The sequence below is a fragment of the Octopus bimaculoides genome, chromosome 4 (assembly GCF_001194135.2).
Source record: "Octopus bimaculoides isolate UCB-OBI-ISO-001 chromosome 4, ASM119413v2, whole genome shotgun sequence".
NCBI lineage: Eukaryota > Metazoa > Mollusca > Cephalopoda > Octopoda > Octopodidae > Octopus > Octopus bimaculoides.
In genome coordinates this window covers 145,929,566-145,950,710 of record NC_068984.1, presented here as the reverse complement: position 1 = coordinate 145,950,710, position 21,145 = coordinate 145,929,566, and the positions used below count along the sequence as shown (strand labels likewise).

Genomic DNA, 21,145 nt, shown 5'->3' with positions numbered 1-21,145 from the left:
ACATACCCCCATTCACACATACCTCCCACATACATGCGCGCCCTCACACACACGTATAGACGAACGCACATACATACACACACGCACAGTGGTAGAGACACACACCCATATATACGCGCACGCCTACATACACATGCACACACAAAATAACACACATCCTTACGTTCTCACACACACCTCTCACATACACAACACACACGCACGCACGAAAACATACACAATATACACATACACGCACGCACAAAAAAAAAAAAAATACACACACGCGCACACATCCACTTCTCACCAACACTACACACTCACACAAGACACGCATACAATCACACACATGGGCATAAACAACACACGCACAGACGTACACAGCAACGCACATATACACATACGTACGCACAAAAACACACACACACGCGCGCATACAAAACACACACACACACGTACACGTACCCAACACAAACTCAAAAACCGCCTGTTGACCTTCCACTTAATATTGTCCATAAGCATCCACTAACTATTCCTGCTACTAATTCCTTCCACTACGTCACACACAAACAGATAAACCACCAAACCATGCACACACACACACGTTGTTATCACACACACACTCGCAGACTTTCGCACACGCACAGATATTCATCTCCCTTTTTCACTCTCCTGTCTTAGAAAGAACTTTTCCTCCACCACCTCCTCTTCCGGTCTTTTCACAATGTAACCTCGTGGGCATCGGTACCATTTTCCTCTTTCTCCGTTTTTCCATTCTCCGAACTTTCCATCTTTCCGACGAAGGGCTACGCCCGAAACGTCATACACTCTCTCTTTCCTTTCCCGAGCGTCCAATAACACTATCCGTATCACATCCTCACTTTGTTGTTTTTTTGTTATTGTTTTTTGTGTTTTTTTGAACCTATATATATGTATATATATACACACACACACACACAATAAATAAAGGACAGCCCCATGCAATACTTTGAGAAACAATTTTTCTTTATTTCTTTCTTTATTTGTGGTTTATTTTGCAACTGTAAAAACATTACAAAAACTGAAATGATCCTGATGATAATGAAATACAAGTATGATGATAGTATATACACAACTGCAGACACACACACACAATCACACATGAATATATATGATTATATATATATACACACACACACATAAGCATATGTCTGCATATAAATATATGTGTATGTATATACAAATACATGTATATCTATGCACACAAACATAAATATATACACACTTACTTATGTAGACACACATATATATTCATATATGCATGCACTTACACATATATACAAACACACATAAATAAAAAATTAAAATATTAAAAAATATGCGTGTGTGTGCATGTATGTGTATTCATACATATATGTATGTATGTATGTATGTATGTATGACTATATACACATTTGCCCCGCTCGGTAAAGAATGCTGATAGGAACTCAGGTCAACCAATGTTAAATTATTGTTTGTTTCACAACATGTATAGAATTTCCTGCTCGGACAAGCGAAACCTCTCGTTTCACAGTTCTTTCCCGAATTGCAATAGCCATCACCTTAGTACTGCTTCAGTATTTCTAGATTCTACTTTCGGTTCCGTCTGACTTTGATTGCTACTAATTGGTAAATGGAGTTTCTCAAAGAATTCGGTTCTCTTCGTCAGGTAGTGGCATACCTCGTTAGGGTCATTAAGTACAAATGGTGGCACCTGAAAATAATAAATACAGCATTATAATTCCTGAATTTGTTTCAGATTCTCAACAAACCGTTTTTGCAATCTTTAAGCTTGCAGCATTTAAAATGGGTGCAGCCAGCCTAAAATTCCACCTGTTTCATGTTTCTGTGTTCAAACCAGCCAGGTCTGGCCTCTCACACCTACCCTGCAATATCATTCTAAAAATAAACGGTCACTGGGCTGGCAAGCTGCAATAGGCTCCGGTCTGATTTGGCATGGTTTTCTGAGGCTGGATGCCCTTTCTAACGCCAACCATTGCAAGAATGTAATGGGTGCTTTTACATGCCACCGGCACTGGTGCCATTTGTATGACACTGGTATCTGCTACGACTACAATTTTGCTCAGCTTGATGGGGGGTCTTCTTCTCAAGCACAACATAATGCTAAAGATTTTGTTCACTGCCTGCGTGAGGCCCAATGTTTGAAAGGAACTCAGCCACTTTGCCTCCATGAGGCCAGATGGCAGTGTGCAATGTTTTACCAAAAAGGAAAACTATAACTGTCATTAAATATGACTAGGGTGTTAGAAACACCTACATTGCTAGAAATAAGAGCTAAAATACTCTAATGCTGTAGTCAAAGCTCATAATTGTAAACATCAGCATGGCTGCAGCTCTGAGCTGAAACTACAGCAAAAATATATACAGACAGGGACTGTCTGGAAATAGTTTTGGTAATTTCTATTTACAACCACCACATAATGGTTGTAAATAAGCATCCTCGTCATACAGACAAGATTGGTTGCTTCCAGTCTTAAACAAAACACATATCATGGAAACTGGTGAGGCTTGGTGACAGGAAAGGCATCCAGCTGTAGAAAATCTGCCTAAACAAATTCTGTCTGATCCATGCAAGCATGGGAAAGTGGACGTTAAATGATGGTGATGATGATAAACAAGGTCACAAATGGAGGTTAGGCCAAAGTGATGTAATGTAACATTGAGTATCCTTGTAATATAATAAACCAACTTGAGTAGCCATTGTGATTTTTAATAATGTTTCTAATGGCAAAAACATTTCCAAGAGAATGATTAATACTATTCATTTTATTCACAATAAAAGCACTTATGGCATTAACCTCAGATACTATAACCTTAAAAAATTGGAAATAAGCACTCCCCGCCATCTTGAAAAAAAAAGTATCTCATATTACCATTGTGCAGTTGAATATGAGACCCTGTTACTTTCAGATCCAGTTTGTTTTTTGAATTTATTGTAAAAAAACAGAACATACAAAAAAAAGTGCAGGCGTGGTTGTGTGGTAAGAAGTTTGCTTACCAACCAGACAGTTCTGGGTTCAGACCCACTGTGTGGTGCCTTATGAGTGGTTTTGGTGGAAGGAAACTGAAAGAAAGCCACTGTATATATTGATAGAAGTGTGTGTGTGTTTCTTCCTCGTCACTGCTTGACAACAGGTGTTAGTCTATGTCCCCCGTAACTTATTGGTTCAACAAAAAGAAACTAACAAAATAAGTACCAGGCTTAAAAAACAATAAAACACTGGGGTCAATTTGTTTGACTAATCCCTTAAAGATGGTGCCCCAGCATGGCTGCAGTCCAATGAGTGAAACGAGTAGAAAATATAAAACCTTCAATATTAGGATAGACATCAAGACAGTAGTTGTGGCAATTTATCATTTGTAGGTAGTTTATAATAAATTGGTAGTGTTTCTTGCTATTTCCATTTGAGTGAGAGAGAGAGAGATAGAGAGAGAAAGAGAGAGAGAGAGCTAGAGAGAGAGAGATAGAGAGAGAGACTGTAGGCTCAGTACTTCCATCATCAAAAGTTGCTGCAAATCAAATGGAAAAAAAAAAGGCAATGTCACTGGTATAGGAACAAACTGGGAATTGCTGCAGGGTAGGACACAATACCCTGTAGTATTTTGTAGTATGGATGTTAGGCCAAAGAGACATAATGTAACATTGAGTATCCTTGTAATATAATAAACCAACTTGAGTAGCCATTGTGATTTTCAATAATGTTTCTGTTGTGGTGGACACACCCAGGTGAGAAATGGGCTGGTCCACTACCAATAAACAGTGGAATGGTGCATTCAGTAAGGTCAGTTATTGAGGTACGCCAGTCCTGCAGAGACGACGAAATACGTCGTCATAAAGTGGGACATAACAATTTCCTTCGAAAGATTTCATTAAATTTGCCCATTTATGTCTCGTTGTAGAGAAAAAAAGCCCATAGCCTTTGTATGAAGACAAAATAACTTCAACGCAGCAAGAAACAGCAGTTTGACCAACAGTGTACCTCACTGACTGACCTTACTGACAGTTTTTTACTTTTTTTTAGTAGTGGACCAGCCCACTTCTCACCTGGGTGTCTGCCACAACAGTTTCCAACAGCAATAATAGTTTCAAGAGGATGATTAATACGATTCATATTAGAATGATTAATACGATTTATATTAGAATGATTAATATGATTCATGTTAGAATGACTAATTCGATTCATTTAATTCCCTTTTTCCTTCCAACCAGGTTCATCATCATCATCATCATCATCAACAACCCCTGGATATTATTGTTTCAAGTCCTAAGACTCATAGGGCCAGTTACCCGATTCCCATGGCGTTATATTCTCACAATATTCTCCCTGAACTGGACACTAGTCTATCATCAGGTTACCCACTTACAGCCGAGTGGACTGGAGCAATGCAAAATGACGCACTTTACTCATCAAGAGCACAACGCATTGCCTGGACAGCGAATGAAAAACATGGCCTGATACAACACCCTAAACACTGGCCATGCCTCTTCACCCCTAAGAGGTCCTGTAAAAGATCATGGGTACCGTCTCTACCCATGGCTAAAGGATTGAAAAAAAAATGTTAAATCATTTAAAGAAGTCATGTCCTAGAGTTATCAAGAAAAACAAGTTAGGAGGGAAACCAACAAAATGTCCCCTTTTTATAAATAAACCCATATGCAGAGATGTGTGTAATAGCGAAAGATGAAGAAATAGTCTGTTGGATGGTGTTGCCAGGCCATTTTGAAAACACTGTTGAGGAGTTGGGAATAAGACATTCCTGCGAACATGAAACGGCAACGTGTGTGTGTGTGTGTGTGTGTGTGTGTGTGTGTGTGTGTGTGTGTGTGTACTCTTATTTTCATATGTGACGGTCGTAAATGAGCATCAGCGTTATGCAGGGGATGTTGTTTGTTTCCAGTTCTCTGTGTAAAACATGCCTGGCCATAGGAAATGTTACTTTGTTTGGAAATAGGTTAGATTTGGCAACAAGGGCATCAAGTTGCAGAACATCTGCCTCAACAAATTTCATCCATCACCGGACTCTGGCCATGTTGGGGCACCACCTACATACGAGGGTGAGTCAAAAAGTAATGCCATTTTGTTGAAGACCCTTGCTCAAGGTGGTTGTACAGTGGGACTGAACCTGAGACCATGCAGTTTCAAGATGTACTTCTTAACCTCACAACCAAACCAGACCCAATTAAATCAATCCCCAATATTTACTGACTTCAGAGAAATGGAAAAGTAATAACTGAACCATAATTTCGGCATCTCTCCATAACCCTGCCCACAACAAACAGCTATTTGTTCTAACATCCTTCATATTTACTCTGGGTGCAGATATGGCAGTGTAGTAAAGTGGGTCACCACCTCCCACCCGCATGGTTTTGGGTTCAGCCCCATTGTACAATCCCCTGAGAAAGTGCCTTTTGCTATAGCCCTAGTCCAACACTTTGTGAAAGGAATTAGTAGATGGAAACTGTATGGAAACTCATTGCGTCTATATATATATATATATCTCATAAAAATAAAAAGGAAACTAACACATGGGAGATAACCAATGTTACAAAGAACATTACACATTTTGTTGTCTTTTTCAGTCTGAGCATTCCCATTCAAACGTCAACTGCTTTCAATGCAGTTGACAAACTGTCTTGCTTTTTTTTTTTTTTTGCTTGTTATCAACTTGGGAAATGGTGAAATAAATTAACATTTGATGAGGAAACCCTGGGTGGCTGTATTTAACAAGACTTGAGGAGGATTTTATTGTAATAATATCTTTGCTCCCTTAATTGACCAAGTGCTATACTATTTGTTGAATCCCTATCACACAGTCTGATCTTCATGTGAGCATGGGTTGGGCAAAAATGATCCCAGACAAACCCTAACATCATTTCTGTCCAACGCATGCCAACATGGACAATGGCCATTTAATGATGAGGATGATGATGTTGATGATGCATGTATATGCATGTGCATAAACATCAACATTTTACAGCTTAGCTTGTCCCTCTCTGGTGTCCACATTGCCCATTGCCATCATCATCAGCCAATCTCCTCTTTTGAAGGTGAGTGGAAGAGTAGAATAAGAGGATGTCTTACCTGACAAACAGTGAAGGGTTTGTGGCAGGAACAGACTCTGGCCATAAAAATGCTCTCTCAAATGTTTTAGCTGAAATCTTATGTAGTAACATTAACTGAACGTATTTTACAATGGTGTTATAACTATGGGTGAAGACACATGGCTTAGAGGTCAGGTGGTTTCAATTCCCAGACCAGCTGTGTGTTGTGTTCTTGAGCAAAACACTTCATTTCACAGTGTTTCAGTCCACTAAGCTGTAAACAGGTACCAATGCAATAGAGTAGCCTTCTGATCAAAGGAAAAGTTGGCCTGCTCACCCGAGGCTAGCATCATTTCAAAGCTAAACCAATGAGAAGTGCACTGTGATCAGTGATGTATAACAACATTCGATATTCTAGTTGATCACATGATTATAACTATGGACGTTGGTGGATGACCAAATATCCTCATCTACAAATAGTTTCATTTATTAATAAGAGGTTAAGAAACTCATTTTGCAACCACATGGCTCTGGGTTCAGTTCCACTGTGTAGCACCTTGGGCATGTGCCTTCTACTGTAGCCCCAGGTCAACAATACCTGGGGAGTGGATTTGGTAGACAGAAACTGAGTGAAAGCCTGTCACACACACAGACACACATATATATCTGTGTAGCTTGGTCTCCCACTACTGCTGTTGGTTTGTTTATATCCTCAGGGCTTAGCGGTTAGGCCAAGATTTAAGATAAGTACCGGGGTTGATTTGCTCAAGTAAAACCCTTCAAACCAGTGCCCCAGCATGGCTACGATCCAATGACTGAAACAAATAAAAAAAATCTCCATTCACTTACTTTGATATCACACACTTCATTATCTCGGCTTGTGTATTCTCGAAGAAGAAAATCGGTTCCAGCCTGAAAGGGTAATTACCAAGACTTGTTACAAAATACTTCCTGGCATCCCACCCCACCCCCAACACTTCACATCACCTGTGCTACCACCTATTGCCACCCTGACACACACCTACTTCCTCCACCTTGATATTCACTGCATCTCCCTCTATCCCCATCTGTCACTCACCCCTCACACTCCCACAAACTTACCCACCCATACCATTTCCCTTTGATCCACCTTGCAATTACTTAAAGCTACACCCTGACACATCTCCCCTTTCCGTCTGGGGTAATCATGTATCTCTCCTTCAGTAAGGCACTTTTTCCCCAATCACAACTTGACTTGTCATCACCTGGCACAAAGCCCCCTCCCTCAACTGAAAAGGAGGGTCTTGTCTTCCAAGTTACTTGGTGATCTCACTGGTGCCACATAAAACATAACTCAGTCCACTCTGCAAAGTGGCTGGGATTAAATCCTTCCCCCACGGATAGAGAATTTCATTTGCATTCATATTTAAAATCCTTCAGTACTTGCGTAGAACTCTGATGAAATAAAAAGTGAAGTCCACCTTGACAACTGAGATATGGAACAAATACTCCAAGTCATTCTAACTGGCATTTAAACAACTCTACAAACTCACCACTTTATATAGAAGTTCCCCCAAACACTTGCTTCCAAAACACCCTTTAATAGTTGCCTCCAAACACCCTATCAAGATATTTTAAAACAGTACAACTATCAGGTTATGTATGTATAATGATGAGTTATCAAAATATTTTTCCACACACACACACACTCTGACTGGCTCTTGTGCCAGTGGCATGTAAAAAGCACCATCTGACTGTGGCCGATGCCAGTATTCCCTGACTGGCCCCTGTGCCAGTGGCATGTAAAAAGCACCATCCGAACGTGATCGAAGCCAGGCCCGCCTGACAGGCTCCTGTGCTGGTAGCATGTAAAAAGCATCCACTACGCTCTCAGAGTGGTTGGCGTTAGGAAGGGCATCCAGCTGTAGAAACTCTGCCAGATCAGATTGGAGCCTGGTGCAGCCTTCTGGCTTTCCAGGCCTCAGTCAAACCATCCAACCCATACCAGCATGGAAAACGGACGTTAAATGATGATGATGACACACTGAGTCTCTCTCTCTCTCTCTCTCATACATTAATTGGAGGCAGTGACTTGTTTCTAAAATAGACTCACTCTATACACCACTATTGTTTGTAAGAAAAGTTAAAATGGACTCACCTCGTGGTAGAGTCGAGTATCATTTATCCGGACCAACACATTGTCAACACGCAAGAAGAATCGCAATAATATAAACACACCAGACGGCATCACACGCTGAAAGACAGACATCGACCATTAAGTCTGCATGTTTTAGGAGACGGGAAAATCTTAGAGAATTTCAATTGTTTTTAGGAAAAAACTAATTAGAACCAAACAGGATAATTTCTTAAGAAAACCACCCTAACGAAATTTCAGGTGCAGGCATGGTTATGCAGTTAAGTTTTCTTCTCAACCATGTGGTCTTCTACTATAGTCCTGGGCTGATCAAAGACTGTGAGTGAATTTAGTAGGTGTGTGTGTGTGCACATCACATGATGGTTGTAAATGAGCATCCCTGTCAAACAAGTGAGGTTGTTTGTTTTCAGCTTCCTGTGAAAAACATATCTAACCATGGAGAAATATTTCCCTACTTGGAAACAGGTGATGGTTGGTGACAAGAAGGGCATCCAGCCATGAAAAAACTCCCCCAACAAATTCTGTCTGACCCATGCAAGCATGGAAAAGTGGACATTAAATAATGATGTGTGTACTGAGTTCCTTTTACTTAAATTTCTTCATCTCAGCCTGGCATTCCAGCCTTCAGCTCCAGCATCGCACCAGCAACTCCATCATTACCAAGATAATGAATTCAATCTGCTAGAAATACCAGCTAAATCTCCCTCAAATATGTTAGATACCTCCAAAAAGATGGCATGGTCATGGATGGAGTGTCTTTACTTATAGGTTTGCTCAGTTAGAGGTGACCTGGGGTCTATATAACAACAACAAACATCCTACCAGCAAGCAGCCCAAACGTGCTTGTACAAGCCTTTTGATGCCAATCCACTTGTGACCACCTCTGGTTCAGTGTTAAAAACTTTCTGTTTTAAAATGATCCAAATTAAAATTTCCCATCAAAATTTCACATTGATTTATGGCGCCAAACCCCAGCTTAAGAACGACAAAGTTCTTTTACCAAATTCTTCATCATTTTCAAAATTAATTGAAACACAAACAGTGTATTTCGACAGGAATATGGCAACGAAGGGGTTGGAAAAGGGTTCAGTGAAGTAAAGAAAGGCTAAAATAAAAACTCACTATTTTCACACTCAATTTAGAAGCACCATTATCGGCAAGTTCATCTTCGAATAACAGGATATCCTGATAGAACAAGATCTTTTCACGCTGTTTTAGTTTCTCCAGATTGATTCGTTCCGTTGTTGGTATCACCTGGATCAATGGAAAATGGAAAGAAATGTCACTGCTTTATATTTAACATGAAAATCAAATGGAAATTGTAATTGTGATCCCCACGCCAGTGGCACATAAAAAGCACCATCCAAATGTGGCCGATGCCAGTGCCGCCTTGACTGGCTTCCGTGCCAGTGGCATGCAAAAAGCACCAACCAATCGTGGCCATTGCCAGCCTCCTCTGGTCCCTGTGCTGGTGGCACATAAAAAGCACCCACTACTCATGGAGTGGTTGGCGTTAGGAAGGGCATCCAGCTGTAGAAACACTGCTAGATCAGATTGGAGCCAGGTGCAGCCTCCTGTCTTCCCAGACCCCAGACCCCAGTCAAACCGTCTAACCCATGCTAGCATGGAAAACGGACATGAAACGATGATGATGATGATGATATAGGTCTCTCCAGGTGAAGCTACCACATCTCTGCATTGAGAGGTCACAGCTCTGGTACTGGGGCTGTGTGATTAGAATATCACAAGAAAGAACCACAAGACAGATTCTTCAAGCTGAGCCAACTGGCAGGAGATCTAGGAGTAGACTAAGAATGAGATGGTTGGGCTGGCAACTGTAATGATGGTTGCCTCAGATAGGTAGTAAGGAAGAGGAGGTGACTGAAGACCCTACTCACATGACCCTCTCAGGAACAGCGGGTGGAGAAGATGGGTGGATGGATGAATACATTTGGCAAAATAGCTTGAATACTAAAGAGTTACACCACCAGAAAAACAAAAAAAAGAGTCTAATGAAATAATATACTTACACTAATTGCTAAATTACTGTCTTTTGAGAAAAGTGATCCTTTGTAATCTGTAGTGAATGTCCAATCAAAAGGTTTCAGTGCTTGTTTGATGTATTCACAATCAGATCTAAAGAGACAATAAAGAATTTATTCTGAAATTTCTATAAATACAAGAAATGGAAAATATGCCTAAAATACAAACTAATTACAACAATTCCTGCAGCATGTGTTGTCATTCCCTTTGCCATCGTTTTAATGTCCTCTTTCCCATGTTTGCAGAGTCTATAGAGGCAGATTTTTTTACAGCTGGATGCCCTTCCTGTCACCAACTGTTACCTGTTTCCAAGCAAGGTAATATTTCCCCCAATGGCCAGACATGTTTCTGCATAATAAGGGAAATGAATATATGACACTGCTTGTATGACAGTGACACTCATTTACAACTATCATGCAATGTCAAGACAAGGAGACACAAACACACACTTGTCACTGTTTCACAACACACACACACACGTACAGTGAAGTCACCAAGTAACTTGCAAGACAAGACTCCTCAACTGAAGTGGGGAACTGTATTCAAGGAAGTGGCTTTTTGCCAGGAGCTGAAGTATGATAGATGGAAAGAAATATGGGTTTCGTGGTAGAAGAGATATATGGCTGCTCCAGCTGGAAAAGGGGAGGTGGTGAAGATCTGTCTCCGAGTTACAGGAAGGTGAACATACGTCTACATATTTTGATTTGATAGACTGTTGTGACATTCATGCTTTTTCCAATAGCAGTAGTTATGTAACAAATGTGAACTGGTTCCAAGTGGAAATTAAAACTTGGTTCACTGAAATGATCACACCCGTTCAACATATTTTGATCTCTTCCTCTTGTTTGCCTCCATTCATGCTGATCGTTCGTTTAAACTGACCCTTGATTTATAAGGGTATAAAACAAATATTTGATACAAGTTGTGATTTCTGTATGATCTGTATCTAAGAATGAAACATGTTATTAACGCGTATGCAGTCTCTATCAAACGGATTTCAATGAATTTTTTTTCAGTTGTTATTTAGGTCAAAATAACAGAATCTGTGAATTTTCAGGCAATTTCATTCACTAGAAAAATTTTTGGCACGAATGGGTTAATATGGTCCTCCAGAGGAATGGGCGATCAAATAAAACATCTGTTTGGATAAAAGAACATAAAATAAACAAGAATATATTTACCTGGCATTCTTCCAAACTTGGGATGCAGCAACTTGAAGCAGATCGTGTTCAGCATCGACGCACTTTAAAGCATCCAAAGCATTAAATTCTAATCCAAAGCCATCATTATGTTCCAGTCTGAGAATATTGTCAGCAAATACCATTTCTGGCAACTGTGGCAGAGTTAATTCCTTTTCGTAGCTGCCGATCAAAAAATAAAACCACAAAATCACAGACTAATAAATATCATTTACATATCAAAAATTACGTCATTAACAACCACCATATTTTGCTGACTGAAGAGGTTTAATAACATTGTTCGTTTTGATGTACTTGTCATGTTAACAAGAAGGAGCATGCAGATATACAATACCCTACACAATGAGGTGAGTAAATAAACTTATTTTAGAGAATCAAGGTTTTTGTGTTTGTCTTATTTAATGGTGTGTTGAAATAATTATGCCTTATTGGCGTTAGGAAGGGCATCCAGCTGTAGAAACTCTGCAAAAAAAAATTGGAGCCTGGTGTCGCCTCCTGGTCCACTAGTCCTCAGTCAAATCGTCCAACCCATGCTAGTATGGAAAGCGGACGTTAAACGTTGATGATGAAGAAAATACAATCATAATCATCATTTAATGTCTGTTTTCCATCTTGGCATGAGTTGGATGGCTTCATAGGGACTGGCAAGGCCAGAAGATTGCACCATGATTCACTGTCTGGTTTGGCAGGGTTTTAACAGCTGGATCATCATCATCATCAACGTCCGCTTTCCATGCTGGCATGGGTTGCACAGTTTGACTGAGGACTGGCAAGCCAGGAGGCCGCACCAGGCTCCAATCAGTTCTGGCAAGGTTTCTACAGCTGGATGCCCTTCCTAATGCCAACCGCTCTGAGAGTGTAGTGGGTGCTTTTACGTGCCAGTCAGGTGGTACTAGCAATGGCCATGCTCAAATGGTGTTTTTTACGTGCCACCTCCACTAGTCATGAAAACTGATACATTTTAGAGAATAGATTACTATGAGAAATTACTGAGGGACACCATTAGCCTGAAAAGACAATAGTCAAGTTAGTATTATAATTAACTACATCATAACTACAAACATAATCTGCTTTATGATAAAAGTGTTGGGACGAGGAAAAAAATATCCAGTCGTATAACAACTCATGTCATCTAAATAAAGATATTTTAAAATGGATTCATGTGAAGAAATGCAGGAAATAAATTATTCTGTTCATGAAATATAAAGAGAATGTGAGAAAACATGCAGACAGCATATTCAAAGATTTAAAAAGACAAAACAAAACTTGTTACAATTTGTGAACCCTGGTGTCATTAGTTACAAGCTTCTCACAGTTTTGTCACCGGTTCCTTACATTTATCTCAGTGAGGTAAACAAGGGAGTGTCTGCAGCTCGAGACAAAACAAAGAACTTTCTTTAAAAGGTATTGCTTCTTAAATTTCCTTGATCACATGTACATCCTTTGGTGTTATATGTGTGTGTGTATATATAGATATAGATTTATATATCGTGCTGGTGGCCCATAAAAAGCATCCACTATGCTCTCAGAGTGGTTGGCATTAGGAAGAGCATCCAGCTGTAGAAACTTTGCCAGATCAGATTGGAGCCCGGTGCAGCCTACTGGCTTGCCAGTCCTCAGTCAAACCGTCCAACCCATGCCAGCATAAAAAAACGGATGTTAAACGATGATGATGATGATGATGATATGTTAGTAAAAGATTTGCACACACATAAAACCCACTGACTGTTTTCCTTCCACCCTCGCCAACTTACCCCTCCCCCCTCCCTTGTCCCCTTTACTATATACACCACCCTATAACTTGGGGCTAAGGCCTACCCAACCAACTCGTCTTCACCATCATCTCTCTCTCTCTCTCCATCTGAGGCAGCCATTTTTCTCCTCAACTGCAAGAGACCTCTTTCTATCTTCTTATAGTACTCTCCCCCCCCAGTTGAGGGGGTGTTGTCTTGCAAAAAACCTTGGTGACCTCACTGGTGTTGGTGCCACAAAAAGAAAAAGCACCCAGTAAACTCTGTAAAATTGTTGGTGTTAGGAAGGGCATCCAGCCACAAAAACCACAGCAAAGCTGACATTGGGGTTTGTCAGACACTGTCAAATTGTCTAACCCATTCCAGCATGGAAAATGAACATTAAATGGTGAAGATGATGATGATGATGCACATGATCCCAAGTTCTGGGGTATGAGAGCAAGGAATTAAATCAACTCCAGTATTTGAATGATAATTTACCAACCCAAGAAAAATGGAAAGTAAGAAAACAGCCCTTTGTGTGATCTGAATGCAGAATGTAAAAAGTCATAACAACTCCCTTAAGGTCTACAGCTGAATAGAAACAACCCCAAAATATGCTTACCATTCTCTGTCATGTCCTTCAGATTCTAGAATGTGGCTCTCAGAAGCAGTTAAAGTCCAACACCCAAAGTTATAAACTTCCTTTTTCAGCTTTGCCTTAGCAGGTGGTGCTTCTGTCATATTAATAAAAATATTTTGCACAACAACCAGTTGAAGTTCAGGTGTACTAATTCCTGTAAAATATAAAAACAAGCATTAATTTATAATTAGTGTATTCATTAATTAGTTCATTCAGGTGCGGGTAGGGGTGTGTGGTTGAGAAGCTTTCTCCTCTGATGTTTGTAATTGTTGTCAGTGAGAAACGAAGGGTCATGGCATTGGTTTAACCCTTTAGCATTCAGATTACTCTGTCAAATGCAAAGCCTGTTTAATTACAGCATCTTGTAACTTTGAGATTTTGATAATGTCCCTGTTTATTTTTAGAATGACTTTGTAGGGTAGGTGTGAGAGGTCAGAGCTGGCTGGCTTGAGCATTAAACAGGAAGATAACTTTGGCCTGATGTGGCTGGTTTAAACACTAAAGGGTTAAGAGAGGGTTTGGTGTCAGCAAGTAGGTTGCTACTGTTCAAAAGAATGGGTGGAGGCCAGGAATCCTCAAACCTTTTTCTTCTAGTGTACCCCCTTCAACATACCCAATAGTGTTGGTGTAACCCATGTAAAGAATATAGTGTAAAATGGCTTGGTAACACAGAACAGACAACAGATATGTATTAAGTTATTAATCTAAGGAGTTCAAATCCCACTGTGGACAGCTTTGTTGACAGGTGTAATTTTTCTCTTCCCACTTTTACAATTTCTGGCTTTGTGCTGCATCAGCCTAATTAAAAGTTACATTTTTAACGAGGTGCATTTACTTGGCTCCTTCTAATAAGTAACTCAACTTGAATCAGTGTTTCAGAGACAGACCCACATATTATCTTCAATGGACAGACTTGCATGGGATTTGTTTTTTTTTGTTGTTGCTGGAAACCCTTCTTCTCAACGATTAGGGGATTAAATCAGTAGAAGTCTCTCCACACATCTTCTACACAGGTGAATTGTGTTTAGTTGGCTGAGATTACTTCAAAAGTTTCAGTGTTTTTGCGATGTTGTGTACCCAGGTTTGAGAAGCCCCTGGTGAGATACACCAGAGTTGATAGACTGAAGCCAAGAGAGTATCATCAGTGGCTAATGATGTTATGATCTGACTGGAAGCATCCGTTCTAAGAGATGGATGAAGTGCAGAGACAGGCAGTTTAGCATGATGGGGGGGGGGGAATGCAGTGAGTGAACATGGATGGTGTTAGGAAGATGAGTTGTAGGAGAGAGATCTGTCAGGGGCAATGACATGCCTTTAGGGCCTCAGTTTTACTTAGATGGACAGGTCTTCTCAACCCAAGCAAATCGCCAATTATCTCAGTCATCCAGTTCTATATTTAAGAGATGAGGAATTATTTACTTTTGACGGATATTTGTCCTCATCTTGTTTGTTGTTAACACAACATTCCAGCTGATATACCCTCTAGCCTTCATCAGGTGTCTTGGGGAAATTTCGAACTTGGGTTCTCATTCCTATGGTATTTTTCGATGTTATTATTATTATTCAGGTCACTGCCTGGAATCGAACTCGGAGTCTTGGGGTTAGTAGCCCTTAACCACTACGCCATATGCCTGTGTAGTGGCTAAGAGCGCGGGCTACTAACCCCAAGACTCCGAGTTCGATTCCAGGCAGTGACCTGAATAATAATAATAACATCGAAAAATACCTAAGGAATGAGAACCCAGGTTCGAAATTTCTCCAAGACACCTGATGAAGGCTGAAGGATATATAAGCCGAAACGTTGTGTTTAACAACAAACAAGATGAGGACAAATATCCGTCAAAAGTAAATAATATATCTCAGTCATCTCCGTGACGGGCTTCCATAATTTCTGTCTCTAAGACTCACTCACAAAGCAGTGGTCTCTAGGAAGGAATTTCAACCATGTTTCGTGGTCTGCTACCACAACAGCTCCTTTATAGGATCCAGTTAGCTCAGGACGTCATCAAGAGGAACCACGTCCGGTTTCGGCCCCTAGCAATAGCAAAAGACACTTGCCGCCAGCGCGAACCCGACACCACGTGATTGTAAAGTTTCTTAACTCCATAGCCATGTCTGCACCTATTTACGGTGATCACAGGCAGAGCAAGATGGCCGGGTTGTCAGAGCAGAAGTAGTCGAATGGTGCAAAAGCCGTGGGACAAATGGATGTTCTCTAGGTGTGATCACCTCAAAACATAAAAGTAGTCGTTAGTAAAGAGGTAAAGAAGTGAAGACGACGACCGAATGGGTTGTTTACGTAGCTTTTAACGGGTTGGCAGAGAGAGAGGGGGGGGGATTGCCCTTTTATAGCGAGAAGTAAACCAATCGGTTGTTGTTGCTTTCGTTTATCCCGTATCACTTCTGATGCAGATTTTTTACATGAAAGACGTTCCAACCACATCTAGCCTTCAATATTGCTTTTTCATTTTTAAAAATCAGTAAAAATGTGATTTGAGGGAAATTTGGTAGCTATTTCTAGCAAGCTTTCTTGTTAATAACAGCGATTATTATGTCTTTTAACTTCCTCCGTCAGGGCGACTCGATATTCATTACAGCCAGCCACTAACCCCAGCACTAATTAGGCCATCTAGTTAAAAGAGATTCTATATATTACATTTAGTGAGTTGTCTGACAACATGGCGAGGATGTTCCCTGCTCAGATTTTTTCATTTTGGCCATATTTGACAGATAAAAAGCAATTCAGTAAAATCACTCGACCTGGAATCGAAACCGCTCGCCTTTCATCACTGTACACAACACACACGCTCCATCCCGCAAGATCTCAGAGACACTTTTAATTTCTTGGTTGAATCTATCTTATTTTAATTATAAAACCCGTGGAAAGCGTGAACTTCTCACGCCATCTCATTCTCTTTTCCGTCTCGACACAATTAACAGAGTCATAATTGAAAGCCATTCTCTCTTGATTACATAATATATAAAGAAAAAAACGAAGTGTCAGGCGTATAAATAAAGGAATGTGAACGAGAGGAGAGTATTCATCAGAAGTATCATTAGAGATGTGGAATGTTTGAGTAAATAAACTAAAAAATAAGCGAGAAATGCAACTTACTGTTCGATAAAAATACGGATTGATGAGAGATGGGGTTGAACTAAAAACTTATATTGGAATTAGGAAACGAAATGTGGATAGATAAATTTTAACAATTATAACAATATATCAGATTGGTTCACAATAAATAAGTTTTATTTTCTGATCATTAAGTTTTACGAGATATCATAGCATTAGTTTAATTCAGTTTGGTTTTAATTATATGCATAAATTAAGTTTCAGGCAGTAGATTATAAAAAGAGTTTCGGTTCGTCTGATAATTTACACTTTGACAAAATGGCTGAATCGGACAAAGATCAGGTGTGTATATATCTGAGTTGATTGTGTATGGGGTGTATATATATATATATATCGTTGTATAACTGTGTGGATGTATGTATATACATACGTGTGTATGTAAATATTGTTATGCAACTGATATATATTAGATCTACCTATTTCAATCTATTTATCTCCTTAATCTTGACTTCGTATCTCACTGAAGAACAATGACACATTTACGGACTTGCTACGTTTGAGAAGTTTAAAAACAAACTGTTTTAAAGTTGAATGTTTTGGGAAATCAGGGCGAAAAATGCTTACTTACAATGTTTTAATAATCAAAATGCTCAAGTATTCGTATGGATTTTCTGAAGTCTGATTATATGTTTAAAAAAATGTTTAAAAATCCAAGGCACACTTAGATCCTCCAGGAAGTACACCGTGTGACCAGGCTGTGATTTGAAAGATATTTGGCTGCTAATTCTAGCAGATCAAGAAACCTTGTATAGGATCATTGTTTGGATAGGCGTGGCTGTGTGGTAAGAAGTTTGCTTCTCAACTACATGCTTCCGGGTTCAGTCCCACTGTGTGGAACCTTGGGCAAGTGTCTTCTGCTATAGCCTCGGGCCGACCAAAGCCTTGTGAGTGGATTTGGTAGACGGAAACTGAAAGAAGCCCGTATACGTGTGTTTGTATACGCCCCACCGCTTGACAACCGGTGTTGGTGTGTTTACATCCTCGTAACGTAGCGGTTCGGCAAAAGAGATCGATAGAATAAGTACCAGGCTTCAAAAAAATAAGTACTGGGGCCGCTACATTCGATTAAAAAAATTCTTCAAGGCGATGCCCCAGCATGGCCGCAGTCTAGTGAATGAAATAAGTAAAAGGTATGTATGTATATTCTTTTCTTTTACTTGTTTCAGTCATTTGACCGCGGCCATACTGGAGCACCGCCTTTAGTCAAACAAATCGACCCCAGGACTTATTCTTTGTAAGTCCAGTACTTATTCTATCGGCCTCTTTTGCCAAACTGCTAGGTTACAGGGAGGTAAACACACCAGCATCGGTTGTCAAGTGATGTTAGTGGGGGACAAACACAGATACACAAATACACACACACACACATGGAAAGCGGACGTTAAACGAAGATGATGATGATGATGAAGATGATATACGATAGTCTTTCAGTTTCTGTCTACAAAATCCACTCAAGCCTTTGGCTAGCCCGAGGCTCTAGTAGAAGACATTTGCTCAATGTGCCATGCAGTGGGACTGAACCTGGAACCATGTGGTTGGGAAGCAAGCATCTTACCACACAGCCATATCTGTGCTTAGCCTTGATGTGTATGTTCTTTTCTTTTTTATTGGCAGTTTGACGATGAAGATATCGAAGACGATTCACCACTGGAAAAGAGGAAAAAGATATTTTCAAAAGAATGTAAGACTATCATTTCTGTTGTTTCTTTTTTGTTTGTGTTGGGTCAGTCTCACTTTATTTATAAGACAATTGTTCAGGAAAGTAATTGTAGTGTAAAGAGATCAATCATTTTGTTATCATTATTTGTTCTGTATTCAATGATTGATGATAAAACAATATTTTATCAAATGAGAGTTTGCAGGTTAGCCCCTGTTCAGATCTTACAGCAGATAAGGGTCTGCAGGTTAGGCCCTGTACAGATCTTACAGCAGGCTCAACATTACAGTTTCAGTGGGTAGAAGGCCATCAAGCTTATTAAAAATTAATTATTAGTGCTATTTGTGACCTCAGTGTCTGAAAAGATGCTGAGATTTTGTATATGATGGCCATGTGATTTGACTGGCATGTGGTCACTCAGTTCGTCTCACTGATGAGTTCCAATAAAATGAAATCACGTGATACACAAATTCAGGCACCCATCACAGACGATTCTCATCCGCTACAATCTATGTGTGTACTTTGAAGCACCAAGCACCTTTATGAGGGAGTGTCTCAAGGCTAATAGTGCAGTATTTGGTGTTCTAACAAGACAGCCATGTTAAGCTGGATATAAAGAGTACCTTTTGGTATTGTTACTATTTCCATCACTAATAATTAACACATATATGTGTGTGTGTGTTTCTTTTACTTGTTTCAGTCATTTGACTGCTGCCATGCTGGAGCACCGCCTTTAGTTGAGCAAATCGACCCCAGAACTTATTCTTTGTAAGCCTAGTACTTCTTCTGTCAGACTCTTTTGCTGAACTGCTAAGTTACAGGGACGCAAACACACCAGCCTCAGTTGTCAAACACACAGAGACACACTTACATATACACATCTATAAAGGTATGGTACTGCAAGCAGGGAAAATAGAACTCAGCAGCCCAGAGGAAAATGTAATTCTCACCAGTTGTATAAACCCACAACTCTTTGACCCGTAACTAGTTTGAGAAGTACCAACGCATGAAACTTTTGGACCTCGAGTCACTCTGTTGCTTCTGTTAAATATTAATGAAAATATACACAATGGGCATCTACAGTTCCCATCTACCAAATTTATTCTTGAGGTTTTGGTTGGCCCAGGGCTATAGTAGAAAATGCCCTAACCGCTGTGCAGTGGGACTGAACCTGAAACCATGTGGTTTCAAAGCGTCAGGGTTTTCTTAATCAATCCCATACACCAACAGCTATTTAGTTCACGTCGTTCTTTTTTGTAGCAGTACGTTGTATGATGTATGGATTTGGCGATGACCAAAACCCTTACACGGAATCGGTCGATCTTCTGGAAGACCTTGTTGTTGAATACATAACTGAAATGGTAAGATCTTTTTTTTTTACTTCATTTAAAATGCATCAAACAAATCATCATCATCATCATTGTCATCATTTAATGTCCACTTCTCATGTTTGCATGGGTCAGACAGAATTTATTTCAATCAATTTTGAAAACGAGGTAAAATTTAGTAAAATGATGTCCATTATTAAGTTGGTGTTTGGAACATAAATTAAAAGATTTGTGTTCAGATTTTAATTTAGATCATCTTAAAACAGTAAATTTCTATCATAGAAATATAAAAATATAATTTAAAAATAAAATATACACTTTATATTTGTAATTAAATTTTCATAATCAACATACTTATATTTTTTCTACATATTTAATAAAAATTTTTAGAATGTAAACCTATTAAATGATTTTGAGCTTAAATCTAATTTGGCTTTCATAGTTTAGAATATTACTTCATGTTCTGATTTGATTTCTCTCCATCTTGCAGACTAAAAAAGCTATGGAAGTTGGACGTCCTGGTCGAATTCAGGTTGAAGATATTATATTTTTGATTCGGAAAGATGCCAAAAAATATTCCCGTGTCAAAGAACTGCTAACAATGAATGAAGAATTAAGAAAAGCCAGGAAGGCTTTTGATGAAATTAAATATGCGACGACGAAATAACCTCAAATCCAAACTGCTTTCGCTTGCATCTCATTCTTTGTATTTGTCTTTTATGTAAACATTTTTTTCTTTTCCATTCCTTTCTTCAGTGTCATTCCTTTAATCTTGGATTTTCATTTATATTTGGTGTCAGCATGGCTCCTTCATAAGCACGTTTGCTCCCCAGTCACATTGTTTCAAGCCCAGTCTCACTACGGGAACCTTTGACAAGTGTCTTCTACTATAAGCCTCAGGCCAACCAAAGCCTTGTGAGTGGATTTGCTGGATGGAAATGGCAAGAAGTCAATCTATATATATAAAAATGAGAATGTGTGTCTGTCTGTCTGTCTGTCTGTTTGTCTGTGTGAATCCCTAAAACTCGAGAACTACGCAACCAATTTCATTCAAATTTTACAGATGCCTTACTTAGGGTTCCAGTTGTGTTTTAGTCAAAAAACATTTTAATTTCTTGCAGAGTTCGAGCCCACGGCAACATAATATCTCCTCCACTATTTAAGTATTACGTGTCAAAAGTGAAACAAAAACACTCATGTCAAATACTTTCCCTTTA

At 39.5% G+C, this 21,145-nt stretch overlaps 2 protein-coding genes across 3 annotated transcripts; one reads left to right on the top strand and one right to left on the bottom strand.

Moving 5' to 3' along the window:
- Window positions 1-963: 963 nt before the first annotated feature.
- Window positions 964-16,996, bottom strand: LOC106873645 (TIP41-like protein). The gene is made up of 8 exons (XM_014921093.2): window positions 16,926-16,996; window positions 13,793-13,964; window positions 11,420-11,599; window positions 10,226-10,331; window positions 9,318-9,449; window positions 8,199-8,294; window positions 6,911-6,973; window positions 964-1,711 (listed from the first exon to the last, which is right to left on the bottom strand). The coding sequence occupies exons 2-8, from the start codon at window positions 13,909-13,911 to the stop codon at window positions 1,556-1,558; spliced, it is 852 nt and encodes a 283-aa protein (XP_014776579.1). The 5' UTR covers window positions 13,912-13,964; window positions 16,926-16,996; the 3' UTR covers window positions 964-1,555.
- Window positions 16,997-17,112: 116 nt separating this feature from the next.
- Window positions 17,113-20,671, top strand: LOC106873646 (transcription initiation factor TFIID subunit 13). Of its 2 annotated transcripts, none has more exons than XM_014921094.2 (4): window positions 17,113-17,225; window positions 18,558-18,624; window positions 19,864-19,961; window positions 20,419-20,671. In XM_014921094.2, exons 1-4 carry the CDS (start codon window positions 17,202-17,204, stop codon window positions 20,593-20,595), a joined length of 366 nt encoding a protein of 121 aa, XP_014776580.1. In that variant the 5' UTR covers window positions 17,113-17,201; the 3' UTR covers window positions 20,596-20,671. The 2 variants fall into 2 exon arrangements, with proteins under 2 accessions (XP_014776580.1, XP_052823545.1); XM_052967585.1 differs by having other exon boundaries at window positions 17,119-17,225; window positions 19,861-19,961.
- Window positions 20,672-21,145: the final 474 nt, after the last annotated feature.

Bases quoted from the DNA above. Each gene is read 5' to 3' on its own strand.
- LOC106873646 (XM_052967585.1), top strand. From the start codon at position 17,202: ATGGCTGAATCGGACAAAGATCAG. The intron at 18,625-19,860 runs GTAAGACTATCA...TCTTTTTTGTAG, and splicing joins AAAGATATTTTCAAAAGAAT to CAGTACGTTGTATGATGTAT. The intron at 19,962-20,418 runs GTAAGATCTTTT...TCCATCTTGCAG, and splicing joins TTGAATACATAACTGAAATG to ACTAAAAAAGCTATGGAAGT.
- LOC106873645 (XM_014921093.2), bottom strand. From the start codon at position 13,911: ATGACAGAAGCACCACCTGCTAAGGCAAAGCTGAAAAAGGAAGTTTAT. The intron at 11,600-13,792 runs GTAAGCATATTT...TTTGATCGGCAG, and splicing joins GAAGGACATGACAGAGAATG to CTACGAAAAGGAATTAACTC. The intron at 6,974-8,198 runs GTGAGTCCATTT...TTACCCTTTCAG, and splicing joins ATACTCGACTCTACCACGAG to GCTGGAACCGATTTTCTTCT.